The sequence below is a fragment of the Octopus bimaculoides genome, chromosome 2 (assembly GCF_046866305.1).
Source record: "Octopus bimaculoides isolate indiv1 chromosome 2, ASM4686630v1, whole genome shotgun sequence".
NCBI classification, from domain to species: Eukaryota; Metazoa; Mollusca; class Cephalopoda; order Octopoda; family Octopodidae; genus Octopus; species Octopus bimaculoides.
Genome location: NC_142929.1, coordinates 187,680,885 through 187,704,031, shown reverse-complemented (window position 1 = coordinate 187,704,031; position 23,147 = coordinate 187,680,885). Strand labels below are relative to the sequence as shown.

The following is a 23,147-nucleotide window of genomic DNA, read 5'->3' as shown; positions in this document are numbered from 1 at the left end:
GTCATCATTACCACTATTTGTTTTAGCAATGACCACCATCATCATCACTATCATTGCTACTATCACAATCGTTATCATCATCAACCACCATTATCACCACCAACAACCACCAGTCATTGCACTGCTTTAATTTCAACACAAGCTGCACACATATATGTTCTGCACTTTCTACAGACTCACATACTGCGCGCACGCACACACATACATGCTGTGCACTTTCTACAGGCTTAAACACTGCACACATACCATTAACTGTTGCATATTTGCAAGTGCAGTCTAATGTTGCATTGCTAATTGCATTCTCTTTTCTCTCATTTATTCCAGAGTGTTGCAAAAGGTAAGTGTGAGGATTTATGTTTTTATAACACTGACTGTCTACTGAATATAGAGGCAGTTACACTGACACTGTGGGGAAACTAGTTGTCTGATTAACATAGAGGCAGTTACATCAGCCACATGGGATCACTAACTGGAAAGAGTTGACACTAAGGAGACTCTAACTGTCTACTTAGCAAGGCGACAGTTACATTGACAGTACGGGTATACTGGTAGTCTCTGTAACATAGAATTATTTGTATTAGCAGCATGGAGATTCTAGCTGTCTATTTAATGTGAAGACAGTTACATTGAGAGTATAGGGATATGACTGTCTACTTAAAATTGGAATGGTTGCCTAAGTGGAGGCACTGGCTGTCTGGCTAACATAGGTACATTTACATTGACACAATGGAGACATTCATTATCCACTTAATATGGGAACAACTGACAGTATGGAAACACTGGCCGTTTGCTTAACATGAGAGTTAAACTGTCAGAATGATGACAGTGGTACTTAACATAGAAACTGTTGACAGGATAAGGATACTGACTCCCTACTGAGCATGGGAACACTTACAATGACACTGTGAAAACTTTATTAACTTGGTGTTACATTGATAAACTGGGGGATATTTGGGGTTAGTTACAATTAATGTGCATAACACTATGTTTAGCTTTGTTTATGTGATAGACATTTAGTGATAAGTACTGTTAGCGTAGTGGACATGCAGTGGTAGGTACTGTTTGTATGATAGGCATATGATGACAGGTATTGTTGCTGGAATAGCCAGTTAGTGGTTATTGGATATGTTGTATAGCCTCAGTTTTACCTCAGTTGAACAATTCTGTAGCACACAGGTGATCGACTGAACAACTATTTGTGACCCATAAATCCATCTTCTCAGTTATACTATGTTTTGTTTATGTGCACACTGCATACCCAACATGCCATGATGATTCATATAGAGTGCACTGCACGAGTATCTCTGCTGTCCAGCCCATTCTTGCACACTCATAGACACTAGTGTTAGCCAAAGTGGCAGCAAGGCTGTGAGAAGGCGGACTAGATTTTAACATGACAGTTGCTGTCCCTATGCACTTATTTTCAATGGTGTACTAAGTGTTGTTGCAGCTGTTACTCTGTATGTTTTATACTTATCCCAGTTGAATGGGAAGGATAATGTTTTTAGGATGTTATTGTAGCAGTGCTCTGGAGGTAATGTACATATGTCTGGATATTCAGAGAAGCTTTTTCATGTAGTAGCAGGGATTGTGCTGGTTGGTCCCTCATATATCCAGATGGTTTTACATTTTTGATATTTTTGCTTTAGTGTGCATGGGTTGTGTACAGACTGTTATAATAGATAGTGTGCTGTTTTATGAACTTTGTAATTTGCTGGGATTTTCTGTGGAGAGATTGGGGTCCCAAATAGAAATGATGCAGCCCATGATGGATCTTATGTAATGTACATACATTGTTGTTGTTTCCTTCTTTTGGTCAAATGTTGTATCCATGTTTGTTATAAATATGTGTGATTTTGTTTTCTTTACTATATCTTCCATGTGTATTGTGAATGTAGTAGAGATGTCTGTCTTCTGAGTGCGTAGTATGTTCATGTCACTTCGTGGAAGGACTGGAGAATGGTAGTGAATATGCATCTGATTTCATCAGCATAAGAGGCTGTCTATGTGCTTTGTGAAAATGTGGGATGGTCACAGACTGAAAAGCGTAGGTAAGAGGATGGATCCTTGTTTTACTCCATTCAGGAAGTTACAGATTTGAAAGTGTTGTTCTTGTACTCTATATATGACCTGACAGGTAATTAGCTAGCTAGTGTTTTATTTCAACATTGAGTATTTATTCATTTATTTGGACTCAAAAGCTTTGTTGACGTTGATAATAGAATGATACATGTGGTCAAACTTCCATTTATGATTTACAGAATGTATGTGAGTTAGTGATGCCAAGGATTAACCTTTCTAGAATGTTTGAGGATGTGCATAGGAGGGTAAAACGTCTGTATAATGTTATTTCACGTGTGGTTTTGTTGGGCTTTAGAATTGTTATAATTTTACCCAGATTCCAGATTCTAGGAATTTAACCATGCTGATATGAGCAGTCGCAGATGCTGATGATTGAGGTGCTTCTTTCAAAGTTCCCAAAATGTTTTCAGTGTATGTTTATGAGTTTGTCTTACTTTGAGGTTACTGAATTTTTTAAATTTCCCAGTTACATTTTGGGTTCCTGATGGAAAAAAGGGAGTTAAAATCATGTTCTAGATATAAGATGCATTTTTTTCTTTTGTATTTTGTGTTCCTATTTCATTTGTATGGTTTTGAGAGCTAATTTTCAAGAAGTATCTGGAAAGGATATTTAATTGGTATTGTAGTATCAGTATATTATTTGAGTTTTTTATGGCATGAGATGTGAGCGTCATTTTTTTGTTTTGAGATGCCACTAATTACTCTATATAAAGTCTTACTATTGGTTTTGTAGTTTATGTTGGACACAATTGTTTGCTCCTTTTATTTGGTATTGCCTTGTTTGATGTTGAGTTTTATTTTGACTGTGTATATGGTTTTAGTGTATTGTGGCTGTGATTGTTTCTGGTTTTTATGAGGTGGATAATTCCAAACTGTAATTGGGGTCATATTTTTTATATTGTCTTGCTGAATATATGAGGGTAATCCCAAAAGTAAGGTCTTCAAAGCACTGGGGACGCAGGGAAACTGTGCATGCAGCTATTGGCCACACTATTGTGTTTGTTGAGCATGCACCTGCCCTTGCACGTGTCTCACTGCTATGCCGAGTCTTGGCTTGGCAGTCGTATCTGATGGACCTCTCGATTGACACTACTGCCAAGTGTGAAGTTTGCACAGTTATACAATTTTTGAATTCAAAAGGCATTAAACTGATTGAAATTCATCACCAATTAATGGAAGTGTGAGGTGAGTCGTGCATGGATGGAAAAACGTCTGCAAGTGGTGTAGGGAGTTTACAGCTGGTCATACTGAAATTCATGACGAAAAAAGAAGCAGGCAACCATCAATTTCCGACGAGACAGTCGCGAAAGTTTGGCAAATCCTGCGTGAAAATCAGCGGATCACTCTGGATGATCCCCACATTTTAGTTCCTGAGGTTTCCTGAAGCACCATTCATAGGGGTTTGAGTGAAAAGTTGCAATATTGGAAGGTGTGCGCAAGATGGGTCCCACGAATGCTCACAGAAAACCATAAACGGCAATCCATCTTATAGTCCAGACTTAGCACCCAGTGACTACCACCTGTTCCCTTAAGTTGAAGGAACATTTGGCTGGAACGCACTTCAGCAACGACGACGAGGTGAAAGATGAGGTTCAACGCTTCCTCAATGACATGGGCATACAAAAATTACCCCAGTGCCTACAAAAATGCATCAACTGAAATGGTGATTATGAAGAAAAATAGATAAATGTTCAAACTTTAAAATGATGTAAACATCATTGAGAATAAACGTTTCTGTGATTTCTAAATATTTTTGGAGACCTTACTTTTGGGATTACTCCCATATTTTTTAAATGCATCTGTAACTATTTTATTGAAGGCATGTACTACACTGATTGTGGTGTTAACTTCTGAACATCTGGTTACACTTGACTTAGGTGTGAGTGTGTGTGTGTGTGTGTGTGTGTGTTTTGGTGTGGATTGTTAAAACTGTATGGAGAGTGTAAGTGCAATATTTATATCACTTCTCTTGTTGTCTGTACTTTTAGAAAACCAAGAAGTGTTGTGTGCATTGAAATGTATCCCAATGAAGATGTTTGAATGTTAAAGTGCTATAGCTGTGTGTATGATTTGGTAGGACAATTAGTAAGCATGGTGGGAGTATATATGTTTTTTATTATAATTATCTACTTTCTATTGCTATTATTCTGAAAGGTTGCATTTCTAGCATAGTGTTATTCTTTATTAATTTACAAATGTCATTGAATGTAATTCTTTTTATATAAGACCAGTCCTTTTGTAGAAGCATCTGTGTAGTCTGATCTGGGTGCAATTTAGGATGGCAGCTATTAAGATTATTACTTATAAAAGGGTTTCTTGAATTATTACTACATGAATGCTGTGAGTGATGATAGCAGTTTTTTATAATTCTATGAACGTATTTTTAATGCTGATAGTGAAGTATTACAGGACTTTCTGGGTTCTTTTAGTCTGTGAAATTTATTTTCTTGTATGAAACATTTATTTTTGAATGTATTCTGTTCACAATTTGGGCATTATGAAGGCAGATAATAGTATTTCCTGTTTTTAATGTTGTTAGTATTGTTATTCGTGGAAAATGCATCTTTCTGAGATATTTGGATTTTAATGTATTTTGAAGACTTTCTACAACCTTTACTTTTGTAGGGTTTTATGGAGCTTGTTTCATGTTGTTTGTTTTCTGCCAAGCATTTGTCATTTGACTCACATTCCGACTCTGACTATCCTATTTTCTTTTCTGACATATTCAGCATTAATTTATCCTGTATATATTTAACATTTCTGAATAGAGTAGGGTAGTATTTGATGAAGATGTAACTACTATTTCTTGTAGGTCAAATGCCTGCATAGACTTCTGTGCAAGCTCAACATGTAGCTGTAAGTACTGTTAATGTAAAGGACATGTTGTTTAGTATAGACAGTCCATTAGAAATGTTAAATTTAGCTTAACTACTGCTACTGTGAATACAACAGGTATATTTGGGGTGGTTTGTGTATTGGTTAAAGAAACTTTATAAAGAGATTTCTTTTTTAATTATTGGTGCGACATATTGCTTGTTACATAGAACAGGTTGGTTATAAAGAAGCTTTCAGATGCTGTTTAGGTAATAGTGACACTTGAGAGACTTGCATATTTGAGGCTGAACATCTGGTGACTGTGTTAACATGATGCAGGACTTATTGTACTGGACTTGAATTATTTGACATGTAGGTACTGGACATGTGGTCTTGGGCAGAATAATACATGTGGTATGATTCCTAGGGGGTTATCATATTTTCTCAAAATATATTGACATGTGTATATTAGTTAACCTATGTGCATGGTTAACATATATGTATAATATGTGTGTGATATATCATGTAATATGTGTTACAAGTTATATATATTGATAGACATAAAGTCTAATATTACTACAAACTATATAATAATCATACATACAAACACATACATTCATTGCATACACTCAGATAGATATGAAAACACATATACATGCAAATACATGTACACATGCACATATATATACATACAGATACACATACATACACAAAGAAAAATATGATATCCTCTTGTATGTGAAACATGTTAATTTATTTGTGTTACTATTGGCTTTGATATTGATCATCATTTCCTGCTATCTCCACTTGTGGAAGAATATATACTAACACAAGACAGTTGCCTCCATAGTATGAATCCATCTTATTGAACATATCTCATGTTAGTTTCATCAGCGATATTCTCCCATGCTAGCTTAGGACATGTTGGAACAGGGAATTAATTTTGGAGTTTTCCTTCTCCTGGACTGATTTCTTTCACTGCAGCTAAGAAGTTCAATTTAACCTTACAAAAAAACCTGTTTAACCCTTAGATGGCTACTACCATTTTTTATCAGATTAGACTGAGGAACAATGGCAATTAAGAGGTGACTTAATTACCCACAACTCCAGAACTCCCAAACTGGAGCTTCATCACCGTATGCAGTTTAATGTCTACCTAGGACATCGATGTTCATACAAAATAATAATTAATGGGTATTAATGTATTATACACCCTTTATTTCAACTGCACTTTGAATATCTTCTTATATTGTCTGGCTTATCATAAACAAGCTGCACATTATCTAACCACTTGATGTCATCATTGTTATGTTAATAGTGAAGGTGCATGCTATATTAACAGTGAAGGTTTTGTGATTAGGGTATTCACCTCATGATGATAAGGTCGTGAGTTTGATTCCTGGTGGTACATTGTGTCCTTGAGCAAGACACTTTATTTCACATTGCCTCAGTCATTCAGCTGGCAAAAATTTATAGTACTTATAGTTCGAAAGGCCAGCCTTGTTACAGTCCAAGTTAAGGGTTAAGGGTATGTTTGTGGCATGCTCAGTCACTTGCAAATAAACGTCATGAGCAGTCTGCTCCATTGATCAGATCAGCTGGAACCCTCCTCATCATAACCAGTGGAGTGCCTGTTACACCAATGACATTAAATGACTTTTGTATACTCACACATGGCCAGGATTATCTAAAGTGACTTCCATTTCAATATATGGGTCGCTTTTTATGGCATACTGGTTTGATAACAATGGTGACTCATGATATGCTATCATAAGAGACATCTGAAGATTTGAACTTCACTTATGAGAACTTATATAATTATCTTAAATATCATAAACACTCAATCGGTGGTGAAGATATCAAAAGATACTAAGTATCTTGCTCTGAAGACACAAATCAAGCTGTTTCATGGCCTTTTCAGTTTAAAGCAACTGTTAATGTACTAAAGGTATCTAAAGATTCTGAAGGTGTGTCTACTAAGGAATCATTTCTCTTGAAATATGGAATTATCATGAAACTACAAGAAATGCTGTATCCTAAAGCACTTGCTGTAACTTCATATGAAGAAATAATGGAAACCATCAACCTTAGAATAAGACCAAAGAAACATATATAATTGCAAGAGTGTATGGGGGAGTAAGAGATGGGGAATGGATGAAAGGTGGAGTGGTGGGCAACAACTGGAAAGGATTGAAGGGTAGATGTAGTAAATAGTGGATAAGGGGTGGGGGATGACCAGTGATGCATGAGTTAAGGAGAGTAGGGAATAGGAGATGACTGACAGGCAGAAAAATTCTGGTGTGAGAACAGCAGAACAGTAATGATGATACAGAGAAAGAAAAAAAGAGAGATGTTATGGGATTGGATAGGTTGCAGATGTGGGGTAGGAGAGTGAGAGACATATGGTATTGGAGGAGAAGAGATAATGTAGTGGCTCAGTGATGGAGTGGTAGTCAGTGCAAAGTGTGTGTGTGTGTGTGTGTGAAGAGAACAGTCTTAATGGATAACAGATAAGAGGGATAAAATTAAGTGGTGTCAAGGAAGGGCTGCAGTTAAGAGATACCAAGTGGTAGGGAGTGTCTTGAAGAGGAAATTGAGTGAAGCCAATTATGTGTGTGTGAGACATCTCTCTCCAGACTCATGTACCATTGGTCACCCCTTAACCCTACTCAATTTCTAAGTTGTCACTTGCTCCTCCTTCTTCCTTACCTTCACTACATATCACCCCTCAGTACTTGTTCTTCGTTACATTTACCTTCTCATTCATTCCTTGTCTCTAAGCAACTCATATGCTCTAGCAACGTCCACCTACCCACACTCCTGTTCTTCTATCTCCACTCACTTCTAATTGCCTCATATTTTGAGAGGATACACCCAAGCACCTTATCGGTACTGTTTATCTCTTTCCATTTCCACCCCATCACTTCTGCCCTTTTTTTCTATAATGAGTAGCTATGCAGCTCCTCTACTGCAAGAAACCTGTTCAGTTCTAGCCACTTCTCTCATAGTCTAACACCTCATTCCATAACATAAGGCCACTGCCCTCTCTATTGTAACCCCACTCAGTTGAAAGGGTTCTTAGTTTTGTAACTAAGTTGCATAGGGACCTCACTAGTACAGGTGGCATGAAAAAGAAAGCACCCAGTACAATAAAGTTGTTAGTGTTAGGAAGGGCATACAGCCATAAAAACCATACCAAAACGGACGCAAGAGTACAATACAGTCTTTGGATTTATTAGTCCTGTCAAACCATCCAATTCATGCCAACATACAACATGGATGTCAAGTAGTGAGGATGCTGATGATGATTACCACCATCATTAACATCAGCTTTCCACACTGGTATAGATTAGAGTTAATTCTTCTTCAAAATTATTGTCCTGCTAGATGAGATGGTGGATCACATTTCACACATCTTTAAGTTTGGCATGGTTTCTATAGCTGGAATCTATTTTAAAGAGTGTACTGGATGCATTTTTCCATGATATCAACACTAGAGAGGTTGTAAATAAAAAGGAGCTAAGGGTCCTCCTGACCCTGCATTGTTGCCACTCCTTCACCAACAACCTCCCAGTGTGTACTAGATGCATTGTATTGTGGCATCAGCAATAGTGAGGTTTCCCTATACCCTGCAAAGCATATATGACCCTCACTGTCCTAAGTTGTCTATGTTCATGTAGGTAGATGATTGCAAAAGAATAAGATTAAAAGGAAGAAGCTAGAATATTACTGATTATTGAGGTTATAGCATGGAAGACAAGAAATGGAGAAGAGGGAAAAGTGTTTGAGAGTATTGGGAGAGAGCAAATAACAGATAGTTGTAAAAGGATCATTTGCAACTGTGTAGGAGCAACAATATCAAGGGTAAAGTTTGCTGGTAAGAAAAGGCACAAGTGTAGAATAGAATGGCAATGATAAAAGGCTGACAGATACCTGAAGGAGATGCAGAGAAGACTGGAGGAGAAGATCTGATGCAACTCCTTATTCATTAGATGCTGTACTGGAGAAGAAATACTAATGGCAGCTTTATATTTACAGGTGAGGGGAAGATAGAACTGGTGGATTGTATCAGGTAACAACAAACCCAATCTAATCCCTCAACATTCAGACATCACTAGGTGTTGGTAAGAAAATGACAGCAAGTGATGAGAGATGAGAGATATACTAAATGCTGATGAGAAAGACAGAGAGCACAGTGGTTGGTGGTGAGAGTGAGAGAAGAGGAAGTCAGTGTGTGAGAAAGAGAGTAGAGATGATGAGAGACAGCAAGAAAGATGTAGTTGGTAGTGAGAGAAAGTGTGTGTGTGTGTGTGTGTTGTGATGGATGTCAATATAAGCAGTATAGAGAAGTAACACTAGCTGTTATGAGAGTGGTGTATGTCAATAGTAATGTGACCAGATGGAAAGAGAGTATTGGCTAACAGTACAGGTGTTAAAGAAGTTATATATCAGGTGTTGTTAGATCCAAAACAATCCCTTGTTACTCAAGCATAGAGAAAGAACTAGAGATGGTGATAAAGGTTGGGGTCTGAATATAGGGGGATCTAATGTTTCTGTCATTCCATGAGTGACAAACTAGTGTATAGGAAAAATGAGTTACAAAGATGAAAAGGTATCAGATAGGCTAGAAAAGGCAGCAGGTGGCAACTTAGCTGGTTCAAAATGAGCAAAAGACTCAATATATTCCAGCTTCCATTATTGCACCCATTTTAACATACATTTTGCCATGCTTGCATGAGTGGTTGAGTCTTCTTAAAAACACCATCTTTTGCCATCTCCTTTGTGAGTTGCAAAATACTGAGGTTAGTCGTCACCACTTCATCCCATGTCTTCTACAGATACCATTCACTACGTATGCTCAGCACTTTTTATGCAACTGTTGTTACCCATACCCATTACATTCCTATACCAACAGTCTTCTCTCATGCACACTGCATCTGATTTGTGTTATGCCCAATTTTTCTTTCAGCTCATTTGTACTCCATTGTATCAACTCTACTAAAACGATTATTACATATTATATTTGAAGCAGGATACTATGTATGTATACATATATACATAAATATACATATACATGTTTGTGTGTGTGTGTGTGTGTGTGTGTATGTGTGTGTATGTATGTATGTATGTACATAATTTATACATGCACATATTCTTTTCCATCATATCTATAAAGGTAAGTGAATTCATAAATCAATAAAATATATAGATATATACAAAATCTAAAATGCATGTATACATGCATTGTAGGTATGTACATGTCTGATTATGTATACCACATATATGAATGCATGTATGTCACAGAAATTCTACCCCATACACACATACACAAGCTTTAACAAATTATTTCTTGCACAGTCACATAAAAAATTTCATACATGCACACACATGCATATATACATGCACATGTACATAGACAGATACCTCAATGTACTTCAGTACACATTGGTATAACATACCACTCTCACAAGCACTACCAACCTAAAAAATTCACTCTGTAACATTTTGTTTCAGTTCCATCCTTGGAGAATGTTTTTGTCATCTTTGTGATCGGTAAGTACACAATATTTCTACATAGGTTTCTGGTGTGTGTAAAACATATGCATGTATGTATGTAGCATGTGTTCACATGGAGCAGCTCCCTGAATGAACACCTCAAGTCAGAGAAAAAGAGGTTAATGGACACAGCAGCAGCCTGGCAAAAGGAGAACAGTAACTCCAACAGACCTAAAACCATATACACATGTGCTCCATGTGACAGAGACTGTCACACATGAATAGGTCTGTTTAGCCAGTGGAGACACTGCTTCAGCTGAGTTGAAAACAGCAAGGATACTACTCATGGTCAGCTCTGACCAAAGGAAGCCATGTGATATCTATATATGGGCCTTATAAAGTGTCAGTAGCTGTTGAGGGCTGAAATATTTTCTGGCTCTGAAGAGAGAATCAATCTTTGAGATGCAGTCTTGACTATGTTAAGGATGTGTATTTTCCTGGAGAGATCCTCAGTGATAGAGAGGCCCAGCATTTGGAGTAACTTGAAGAACTCTAGCCAGTTATATTTAATGGCCGTGTGATGTGGCAATGTTTTCTTCATATAAGTAATGCTTTTGGTTTGTTAGTTTTTCTGTTAAAAGAAACAAGGTTGGCGTGGCACCCATGAAAGAATTTTCTCTGGTCTTTGTTTATTGAATTAGTGCAAGGTTGGCATGTAGATGATGCATGGTTAGGGAAAGTTAGAGAGGTACGTAGGGTTGTGTTTTCTGCATAAGATAGCTGGCATTGTTGGATGTGGAGGTAAGAAGATCATTGAAGTATAGGAGGAAGAGAATAATAGACAAGACCAAACTCTGATGAAAACCAGAGTTGATTGAGAGTGATCAGATAAGAAGGTACTAATTCAAAAGATAAGAGATGGATGGGTGATAGATAGCATGTTTTGATAGGAGATTTGCATGCCAGACATGGACCAAAAGCTTTACTGACATCTAGAGCAGGACATCAAAAAAACGTCAAACACAATGAGAAACAAAAACATAGAAAACGAACATTTTTCGAACAACGAAAAAAAAGAAACACAGAAATAAGACATGCAACATAAAGAGTATACCCCTTCGTCAGTTGTCCCTGTTTCATCTACCCCGCGTTGCCTTCGAAACGCGGAGTAGATGAAACAGGGACAACTGACGAAGGGGTATACTCTTTATGTTGCATGTCTCGTTTCTCTGTTTTCTTTCGTTGTTCGAAAAATGTTCGTTTTCTATGTTTCCTTTTCTCATTGTGTTTGACGTTTTTTTGAGGTCCTGTACCCATATATGCATGTATGTATACATATAGATGTAGGTATTACATATATGTATGGATATATGCATATATTTATATATTATTTATATCATTATATGATCGAACGCCACACATCCTTTTCCAAGTATATATATATATATATATATATATATATATATATATAAAATTTGAGCGAGTTCTAGCCAATGATGATTTATATATATATGTGTGTATGTATATATCTATGTTTGTATAATCTCTACTACATTATTTAATTATAAATTCTATCCAACGTTTTTTTAATAAAGGGGGACCTGGCTGTGGCAAAGGAACCCAGTGTGCTAAAATTGTATCCAAATATGGATTCACCCATCTCTCATCCGGAGACCTTCTCCGTGAAGAAGTGGCCTCTGGGTCTGCCAGGGGTAAAGAACTCACTGCCATCATGGCAACAGGAAAGCTTGTGCCTATGGTGAGTTTGTTTCTTACAATTTTGTTGTTACTTTAAAATGTATTAATCCAAATAGCCACAGAGCTCTAATATTTCCAACACACAAACATCCACAATTCCTAATTCTGTATTTTGGTTTCCTTCTGTTAGTCTCTTCTTGAATCTAATTTATCTTTATCATTTCCTTTCCAATCATTTACAATCATTTAAATTTCTTATGTACTCTTATTCACTTGAGTGTTAGCCTTCATGAAGTGCTTTCCTCAGTTGTAGCATCTAACTTTGAAAGTACATAGTGGTAAATTCAAGAGTAGTTTTTCAATTGAAATTATAGATAATCAAGAAAAGCATATTGTCACATTATAGAACTTAAGATAATTGTTTATGTATAGTTCTGCATTTTTCTTCATTTGAGCATCGCCTCTGGTATATTTGATATCACATACTGATATTTTACTCATTATTTCTTATTCAGGATACTGTACTTGAACTTATCAAGGAAGCCATGCTCAGCCGAGCTGCCAATTCCCGAGGATTCCTCATTGATGGATACCCAAGGGAACTTGATCAGGGAAAGCGTTTTGAAGCTGAGGTAAGTTAACCCCTATGCTTGATCTGCCAGTGAACTCACAAACCAACACATACCCCAATGAAACTATCAGTGTTATAGAATCTAATAAGACCACAAACAGTGTGCAACTCCTAACATTTAAAAGGCACACCTAGATATACAAGATTATATATTTACTGCATGTGTTTACATATTATATATTATGCCTTGAAACTGTGTGAACTAGGATCCTCTTTGACAGACCTTGATATTAAATAAAGCAGTGGTTCTCAACCAGGGTTCGTATGGCCCCTGAGAGTCCAATTTTTGAGGATAAAATGGATTTGTACTGACATAGGGGATTACTGGAAACAGGTAAATGCTTTTGTACACCATTATGTCAAACACAGTTACAGAAAATCATGATTAAAGGAAATAACAAAGTTAAGATTAGCAAAGAAAGTCAAACTTTCACTCATAATTTTAACAAATATAGTACAATATGTGATAGAATTCCTTTAGTGATTAATTGGTGCTAAAATTTCACTGTCATTTCAAAAGTGTTATATGAGAGTTACCAGCATGTTCATCATCATCATCATCATTTAACGTCCACTTTCCATGCTAGCATGGGTTGGACGATTTGACTGGGGACTGGCGAACCAGATGGCTACACCAGACTCCAATCTGATCTGGCAGAGTTTCTACGGCTGGATGCCCTTCCTAACACCATAGTGTGTGATGCTTACAGCACCTAGGTTTCCCAAGCTGTCACCCATCTAAGTACTCACTAAGCTCGGCATTGCTTAACTTTAGTGATCGGACGAGAACTGGTGCTCTCAACATAATATGGCCGTAAGCTGATTTCAAACAAAAATTTCTTCAGCCACCTATTGTAGCCTTTAGACAAAATAAAATTATAAGAGAACTATTAACCTCTACTTCTGACTCCAAGAAAACTAACATTGGAGTTTCTGCATGCTGTACCTTGAAAAACAACCACAAGAGAGGTAAGCCCAGCAACAAAATGAATCAAGTGAATTCCATCAGGAATCTTAACAGAAATGTTATAATTTACACAGAAGGGAGGACCTGTAAAGATTCCCATTTGGTGTATGCAGCAGAATGCACAAAACACAACTTGATTTATGTTGGTTGTACTACAGAACAATTAAACAAAAAATTCCATGGGCACAGATATGACGTCAGGTGCAATAGCAGTAGTTCGACAGAACTTGCCGAACATTTTGCATCAAATGGCTGCAATTTTAAAAAAGTCTTGAAAGTGCATATTCTCAGAAAATATTCTGAATTTGCTACACTTTCAGTACTCAAAATGCATGAGGAGAAATATGTTTGTGGGTTATCACGCCCTGGAGGAATGAATGAAATGACAGGAGAATTTCATCATATTTACGCAAAACTATTTGATTAAATATTCTTCTTCTTTTTCCTTTTCTTTTTGCCAGTTGTAAACTTCAAGTTTGACAACTGGTGATGTCATTCCATCAACATGGGGACACTAGTTGCTCTCATTCATATTTTAGATTTGAATTTCTATAATTTTCAATTTTTATCACTTTTTATTTTGAACTTGACAAAGACAGGCTAACTGTCGAAATATCTTTCAACCAATAAAATATGTACTGCAATCACATCACACTCTTCATATTGTCTATTTACCTTTGTGAAGAGTTACATCAATCCTTTTAAAACATTATTATTATTATTATTATTACTACTACTACTACTACTACTACTACTACTACTACTACTACTACTACTACTACTACTACTACTACTACTACTACTACTACTACTACTATTATTATTATTATTATTATTATTATCATCATTAATACTACTATTGTGAGGATGCATGGCTCAGTAATTAGGGTGTTCCACTTACAATCGTGAGATCATGGTTTCAATTCCTGGATCACTGTGTTCTTGAACAAAACACTTCATCTCATATTATATGCCATGCACCTGTTCAGGCAGTTTGATGGAGAGAGTAAGCTAATGTACAACACATACATTTGAACTCTATAAACAAATCATTTGTGCTGGTCATTCAGTAGAAGCTGAACACTCATACATTGTCCATCATTACTATTATTATTAACTTATTGCATTCAATGTTCAGGTGCACTACAAGACTGCATTCATCATCAGTGTCATCTTCATCACATACAAAACTAATACATATTTCTCCAGTAAATTTCTCCAAAATCCTCTCACACTTCGATATGTGATCTACTTAGCACCCAGAATGTTCCAACCTTTACCATACTAATCTTCACTAATCTACCCACTAACTGTATCAAACTGACATTGCAGACACCCTAACCACATATTATATTTTCATTTGTTTTTTTTTTCCACATCCAGATTGCTTCCTGCAAATTTGTGCTGAATTTTGATGTATCCGATGAGACAATGAAAACTCGGTTACTTGACCGTGCCAAGACCAGTGGTCGAGTCGATGATAATGAAGAGACAATCAATAAACGGTTGCTGACATTCCATGAACATACCACTCCAGTACTTGAATACTATGCCATGAACAACAAATTACAAACTGTAAGTTCTCTGACAGCTTTTTAATTTGTTGCTTTTATCGCATTTGAAGTGAATAATCTGTTGGACACCTAGGGGACATTGTCAGAAACACTGATTGTCAGTCAGATAGTCAATTTTGATTCATCCAAGTAGTTTGGATTTCCAGACCTTCTTTAATCTGTGACAGGCTGTCCATGCTTGTTCCTTCTTGATCTTGATGCCTGCTTCCAAACTGCTCACCCAACCACTTAAGTTTTCAACAACATTCAATTTGGAGCCACTCAAAGCAAAGTGTTCAGCATCACACGATTGGTTGAAAGACATGTATTCAATTTTCTTGACATTTGCAGTCCAATTTTGGCAGCTGATGTTTCTACTTTGCTGAACAGCTTTTATGCTTGATCTATTTCATTAGATATGAGTGCTATATTATCTACCAAGTCCAGGTCTGTGATCGTTACTGCTGGTACTCTCCACAATCTTTGCTGATCAATGGCAATACCAAGATCTTCATCACTGTTGTCTATAGCCTGCCACATTGCATAATCCAATACAATTGCAAACAGGTAAGATGCAAGTGTGTCTCCTTGTAGCACCCGAACTAGTATTTGAAAGTATTCCATTTCTCCATCAGATGACAACCCACAAGCTCTGGTTTTCTTGTAGGTCTTTGCAATGGCAAGAACTATTTCTTCTGGAATGCCATATGTTCGAAGGATCTTCAACATTTTGTCATAATGGATGCTGTCAAACACTTTGCTGAAATCCATGAATTAGTCTAGTGGAACCCACTTCATAATGTTATAAATAGAGGAAAATATTGTCACACTTATATCAACAACTCAATCACAGACACGGGCCAAGAACCTATCCAGTGATGTCGGACCAAGAAGTTTGGTGTGGGGACTTTGTTGCTGTGACCTGAGTTGGAACCTGACCTTAAAGAAAAAAAGAAGATAGTCAATATGCATTTGTTGTGTCAGTGATGAAAATAACAGAAGCACAGTTTGCCAAGGTCACAAGGCACTGGTGTGTTTTATTGTGTTTTGTCCTCATCAGGCCTCCATATATATATATATGTGTGTGTGTGTTGGAATATGTGTGTCCTTGTTGGGCTTCTATAGTAATATAATTCCAACTCTCATTTAGAGAGTTAATAAGACAGAGATATTATATCTATATATATCTGTTCATAGTGTGTCATTATGAAACAGAAAAGTTGCTTTGATTCCAGTTCAAAAGTTATTTCACTAATTATTATGATAAATGAATGTGTCTTGTTCCAGGTGAAAATGCGAGTTCTTTTGCTGGGTCATCAAAGATAATCTAGAATTGGATGTTAGGAAATTATCAATGAGTCATCAAATAGAATTAGGAGTTACAGAATGTAAAACAGAAGAGAATAATCATGATGAAAAATAAGATACTGTTATCTTTTTAAATCTCCATTTTCATTCTAAATATTCTTTTTTCTATCAGAAAAATGTTATAGTAAGTTGAAGGAAAGTTCAGTACAAAAGAACAGAAATACGAATATATTGATAATTATACAAGTGTGTCTTTGTGGTATATATTGTTCCTGTGTATAAAAGAGATTCTAAGAATGTGAGTTTGCCAAATATATACACAAGAGGAAGAAATAAGAGAATATCCTCTAAGAATCCACTGTAAAGCATTGCCTGAACTGCAGTTAAGATATCTTTGGTTAAATAAGAACATGGCAAGATATTCTAAAATGTTCTGAGGCTACATTTTTGTATGTAAATAGAAATGGGGTTTTGAGATCCACCAGCATTACAGCCACCACGAAATATGATCTACTACAATTGCAAATTACAAACGAAAAATTAACATATAAATACAGCAATTTTAAATCTACTGGTAAGGATTTTTTTGTTTTTCAGTTATAACGTTAGTCCTATAATCGTCTGTTGCCAACAACGCACCACTATCGTCATTTCTTTCTGATGACGATTTTGAGAAGGTCTTGAAACGTTAATGGACTTCAGAATGTTATTATCAAAAGTTGAACATTGAGGACTAGAAAGGAAATATGAAAAATACGCAGGACACAAAAAAAAAAAAGACAGAAAAAAATATTAACAGGGGAGAGAATTCAGTTATAAATTGATGTTACCCCCCTTAGTTTAATTTATATCATGATACGAAACAAGGGAGGAAACAATGCTGTTAGGTTATTTATTGATCAACTACTTGAAGAGAAATGGATGTAAAGCAGTGATTATATAGTCCAACGTTGTTTATGCACTTTTTAAAGAATTGGTGGCAGATGAGACATTTTACAGAGAGTTTAGGTGTTAAAGATTAAATATTATATAGAGAATATGGTGAGTGAGATGAAACAGTGTACATGCAAAAATCTGAAGGGTTTACTAGTACTTGTGCCATGATAAAATGCACTTAGTACACTCTGTAAGTGGTTGGTATTAAGGACATCCAACTGCAGAAATCATACCTAAAGTAGAATTTATGAGTGGAATGCGGTCCCCAGCTTAACTAGAGATGGGGGCAACAACAAAAATAAGAATGGACTCAGACTGGGAATGACCCTTCCAACCCATGAAAGCCTGTTTAATGAAGTAAAATAACTGTCAATTTCAGGGGCTTGTCTCTCAGTTGGATATACATAAGATACTCTCTCTCTCTCTCTCTCTCTCTCTCTCTCTCTCTCTCTTTCTTTCTCTCTCTGCATTTTTCTCATTCAATAACCCTACATTGGTAACTTTTCCATGTTACTAATGCATCGTTGAGGGCAAATGCATTCTCATTCTGTATGAATACACACACATAGACACACATATCAAAAAGAGAGGCAGAGAAAGGAGGAGAAGCAAGGATGAGAGCAGGGTCAAAAGAGAGATCTGTTGAGAAGAAAATAAGAATGAAAAAAGATATTTAAACTGAAAAATAGTGTGGAAACAGATACACCAAATAAGAAAGAAACTGTTTTGTAAGATCTGATTTAAATATAGATTCTTACTACTGTTACAGGAATCTAAGTGATCTGAAAGAAATAACTTAAGCAATAAATTTCCTTAGCAGGTCTAACCTACTACAAACATGTACCATGAGAAATATTTATTATATAACTATTGTGTATTGCAGATTAAAGCTGAAGGTAGCCCCGAGGAAGTATTTTACCAAGTGGAGATGGTCTTCAAGGAGTGCTGCCCTAAACTGAGTGAGTATATATTTGTCCTTCTTGAAGATATTAAAATTGAGGTATAGAGAAAGGTAAGGGTAGTTAAAAACATCTTTCCGTAATTGAGCACGCCAGTTGATGTATTTATTATAAAGAAAACGGTGTTAAACAGGGAGGTAACTCGTGTAACCTTATTTCATTAACTGAATTTTGTTAACGTTTTGATTCTCCTTGATATTATGCCTTACCATCTGAAAAAGGAAGGATACATCAGGAAATGCACCCCTGGATATACTATTAGATAGGGTGGTCATAGTGGAAGCCTATGATCATTGACATATCCAGTTAGTGTTGAGCAGGATGTAAACAGTAGCAACAACTAAATCACTTTACCCCACTGCATTAGAGTGTTGCATGCTACACCTCTGCAATACATTGTATACGCCAACACTACTCTGTTGTACAAGACACTTTACAGTTCCATTCTGCATATCTACACTATATTTTTCGCTCCTTACAACTACACTATCATTGCTCCATTCTACACTACTGCGTTAAATAGTCCCACTCTGCATCTCTTTATATCAATACACTACATTGTTTCACACTGTATCACCACACAATCACCAACACACTATATTTCTAGTATTTACTTCAGCTTCATTTCAAGATGAAATATAACTGTGAATTTAAATTCAGAGTGTAGATATATATAGAACTAAATGTTGTATGACCGTATTCTGGTCATGGTGTCTGCTTCCATTTAAGTGAACTGTTGATAGTTAAGTGCCTTAATTAAGGACAGAGGATAGTGAACTACACCACACAGTGCCTAGCTTTGGTTAGGTAGATTGCACTGTTAAGTGTCTTGATCATGGACACAGTACATTGAATTATATCATACTGTGATGCTTACAACTAATTGGCTAGTTAACTGTATTAGTCCTAGTTATGATTTAATACCAAATTATCCCTAACTATTTGATGCCCTTAAGCCAAACATCTAATAAAAACAAATTTTTCTTTTGATGTTGTAAATTCTTTAAAGCAAATGAAGATCAATGTCGTAGCTGTTAGCATCCTTCCCATTGACTTACCCAGGTTAATATCTGTAACAAATGTGTGGTGAATAAGATTGGGATGGATTGCAAATCTAAGAAGGATAAGTTTTGCTACATTCAGCTTTTCATTTCATTTCCAGAACCTTGCTTGGATGAATGCAAAGTCATCTTTGTTGTGGGTATGTACCCTTTTTTTACAACTTGAACCCTTTAGTATTTAAACTGGCCATATCCAGCCCAAATATTCTACTTCTTTCATGTTCAGCCTCTCACACCTACTGCCAAATGTCATTCTAAGCAGCCACATCATCAAAATCTTAAAGCTACCAGATAATGCATGATTACTTCAAAACAGTGTGAATCAAAAAGCATTAAATTTGATAGAGTAATCTGAAAGCTAAAGAGTTAACCTTTCCACAGTCTTGTACTTGCCAAACTATTTTGGCCATTTCAGTTAATGGCAGTCTGACTTTTCCTTATAATAAAGATTTAAAAAAACTAATAACTTACCAGATTTAGCTGGTCAGAAAGTATGAGGTGCCAATATGACTTCACTATACTCTAGATAGGTGTGTGTAGTGAAACCTGGATTAAGTGAGTCACTGAGTGCCAAGTTAGAATTTGAAGTTTGAAATTAGGAATGTATTGAGTTCATCAGGCATTTCAGATAGCAAAACAGGTAAGCTAATTATGACAAGTGGTAAAGCCAAGTAAAATTGGTACATTTAAGTCTGTTACATCACTAAAAACTGTCTGAGGATTTATTTATCCAGCTTTTCTAACACACCATTACATAAGGTAAGTCTGTTTTCCTGGCAGAGTATAAAGAGGGTGTTATAACATTATTTATAACAGTTTGTAGTTGAGGCAATGAGAGTCTCTTTACATGGTCATTCAATCTGCTAGAAATAACAGCAAAATTTCCCTTCATCATAACCACTTAAAAATGGAAGTTCACATTGGGTAATGTAGATCTAAATACACTTTGTCTGAAAAAACAGTGATCACAGCTGAAATGTTTTTGATCCTAGCTATCTTGGATCAAGGTTAGGTTGACTTTGGGCTAAAGAACAGCACCTGCTTGTAGTTGTTCACACAATGTTTTCTTTTTTTCCCCACTAACAACAAATTATGTCCTCTACTAATTAATTCTTCATTATTTATCCAGGTGGTCCAGGTAGTGGTAAAGGAACCATGTGTGCCAAACTGGTACAGCATTATGGCTTCTGTCACCTGTCATCTGGAGACATGCTTCGTGAAGAAGTTGCTTCTGGCTCAGCTAGAGGCAAGGAACTCAATGAGACTATGCAGAAAGGTGAACTTGTGCCAATGGTAAAACTGTTATATTTCATTATTTTTCATGTTCTTGTTACTGTTTCCTGAGTGTAGAAGGAGGGGGTTACTTTGTCGACTCTAATAGGCTAAGTAGAATACTCTCTCTTTTACTCTTTTACTTGTTTCAGTCATTTGACTGCGGCCATGCTGGAGCACTGCCTTTAGTCGAACAAATCGACCCCAGGACTTATTCTTTGTAAGCCTAGTACTTATTCTATCGGTCTCTTTTGCCGAACTGCTAAGTTACGGAGACATAAACACACCAGCATCGGTTGTCAAGCGATGGTGGGGGCACAAAAACAGACACACAAACACACATACATATATATATATATACATGTATACGATGGGCTTCTTTCAGTTTCCGTCTACCAAATGAACTCACAAGGCTTTGGTCGGCCCGAGGCAATAGTAGAAGACACTTGCCCAAGGTGCCACACAGTGGGACTGAACCTAGAACCACGTGGTTGATAAGCAAGCTACTTACCACACAGCCACTCCTGTGCCCTAATGGGATAATTGCTGATATTATTGACTAATTAACTATTCTTTCAGTGGAGAGAACAGTTTAAATAGTTGTCTTGGTGACTGTAACAGTAAGGCGGGCTAACTAAGGTAGTAATGTTAGAGTAATCCATGATGATATTATTTGTAATAGAAGTGATGATGTAGTTGCAGATAGCAGTAGTGGTGATGGTAGTAATAATAGTAATGGTAACACCAGCTGTAGTGAGAGTACTATTGGTAGTGATAACAGTGTCCTGGGTATGACTTTAAACTGCATCAGATAGTGGAGCCCTGGTTTGAAAATTCCAGGGCTCCGAGAAGTGTGGAACCACCTCTTAGCCACTATTGTACCCAGGTCTGCTCTGACCTTAAGTAGTAGCACTTGTCAGGTTCAAGTTCTGGGTTAATTAGCATATTAAGGCTTGCCTGTCTATGCATGTGGAGACTGAATTTAGCTGATGATTCTGTGGAAGAAACCTTCAAGGTTCAAGTGGAGGGAAAGGTGACTGCAACAACAAATTGTGGTGTGCAGAGAGCAGGATGCAATAAGACATCTTTGTCATCCACTGTGTCTGTCTCCATCTCCAGTTGTCTTTATACTGTTTTGCTTCTGGATTGAAGATTGTCATGGACAAGAGAGTGGGGGTGACGGTGTGCTACTCTACTTCACTTTACACAAAGTCGTTGCACAAGTCATACACTCATCCCTAAGTATGAGCAGATGGTCCTCGTCACTTTGACAGGCAAACATATTTTGGCAATAGTTATTCATAGTTATTTAGTGGTGTTGTGTGGCGTTTAGTGGCAAGGGTGTAGTTGGTGGTGTTGGTGGCGGTGAGGGGGGGGGGGTATATTGATCACTATTTCTGAGCCTTCTGTAAGTCAGTTTGTAACAACAAGAAAAACTCAACTGAGATATGTTGAGGCAAAGATCAAACTCTTCAAAGAAAGTTATGAAACCTAAAGGATGAGGCCAAAAAATTTCAGGAGTTAGTTATAGACTCTAACCTAATTTCCAATAACCTGTTATTGCTAATGTTTGCTTTTAGATAGTGTTTGAGTTAGGATTAACTATTTGGCCTAACTTGTCGTTAGGTTGAAATATTAAAGAGTATCATTGAATGTTTGGGTCCACTAAATTTGGATATATGTTTGGAGTTTCTTACAAAAATATCTAATTTAGATGTTATTCTTAAAAAAGCTCTGTGTAAAGTTTGCAATATCAGACGAGTTAAGCTTTTGCTGTAGTTGTGTATTTAAGTATTATGAACAATGCTTAGAAATGGTAAAAGTATAGACCAGGTAACAGCTCTAAGATCTTTCTTTGATTACAGATAATTAATGAGTTTTATGTTGTAGTAAATGGGTAAATGGGTAAGTTCATCTGTTTGCTAGGAAACAATTTTATACATGTCGAGTCAGGAAACAATTTTATACATGTCAAGTATATGTATAAGATCTTATCAGTTGACTGAGTTACATGTAACACTCAATCTCCACTCTCACAAACATCCACTCATTTTTTTTTCTACTTTCATTGCATTTTCATCTTGCATCAATTCACTTTTTATGTGACCTTCTCTCCCTGTCATCCACTCTCACTTTAACCTCATTCCATTTTTCTCTAATCACAGACAGTGGTTTTACAGCTTCTTAGAGAAGCTCTGGTCAGCAGGTCATCTTACACCAAATGTTTCCTCCTTGACGGTTACCCTCGGGAGTTGCAGCAGGGTTTGAAATTTGAGAATGAGGTGAGATATAATATACATGCACGCACGCCCACACACACACACACAATTACAATACTATCAGAATGAGAGCTCAACACTGCATTTGGTG

At 36.6% G+C, this 23,147-nt stretch overlaps 1 protein-coding gene and 1 pseudogene across 2 annotated transcripts in view; one reads left to right on the top strand and one right to left on the bottom strand.

Annotated features, from left to right (window-relative positions):
- Nucleotides 1–23,147, top strand: part of LOC106872597 (adenylate kinase 1) — a 52,324-nt gene that overhangs the window by 23,391 nt on the left and 5,786 nt on the right. The window contains exons 2-10 of one of the 2 annotated variants that reach the window (XM_014919633.3): nt 325–337; nt 10,411–10,449; nt 11,988–12,151; nt 12,606–12,722; nt 15,072–15,263; nt 18,369–18,444; nt 19,607–19,645; nt 20,635–20,798; nt 22,943–23,059. In XM_014919633.3, the coding sequence (XP_014775119.1) occupies nt 325–337; nt 10,411–10,449; nt 11,988–12,151; nt 12,606–12,722; nt 15,072–15,263; nt 18,369–18,444; nt 19,607–19,645; nt 20,635–20,798; nt 22,943–23,059 (921 nt within the window). The remainder of the gene's footprint in view (nt 1–324; nt 338–10,410; nt 10,450–11,987; nt 12,152–12,605; nt 12,723–15,071; nt 15,264–18,368; nt 18,445–19,606; nt 19,646–20,634; nt 20,799–22,942; nt 23,060–23,147) is intronic. The other variant, XM_052965784.2, reaches the window with a different exon arrangement.
- Nucleotides 13,423–13,541, bottom strand: LOC128247197 (5S ribosomal RNA; annotated as a pseudogene).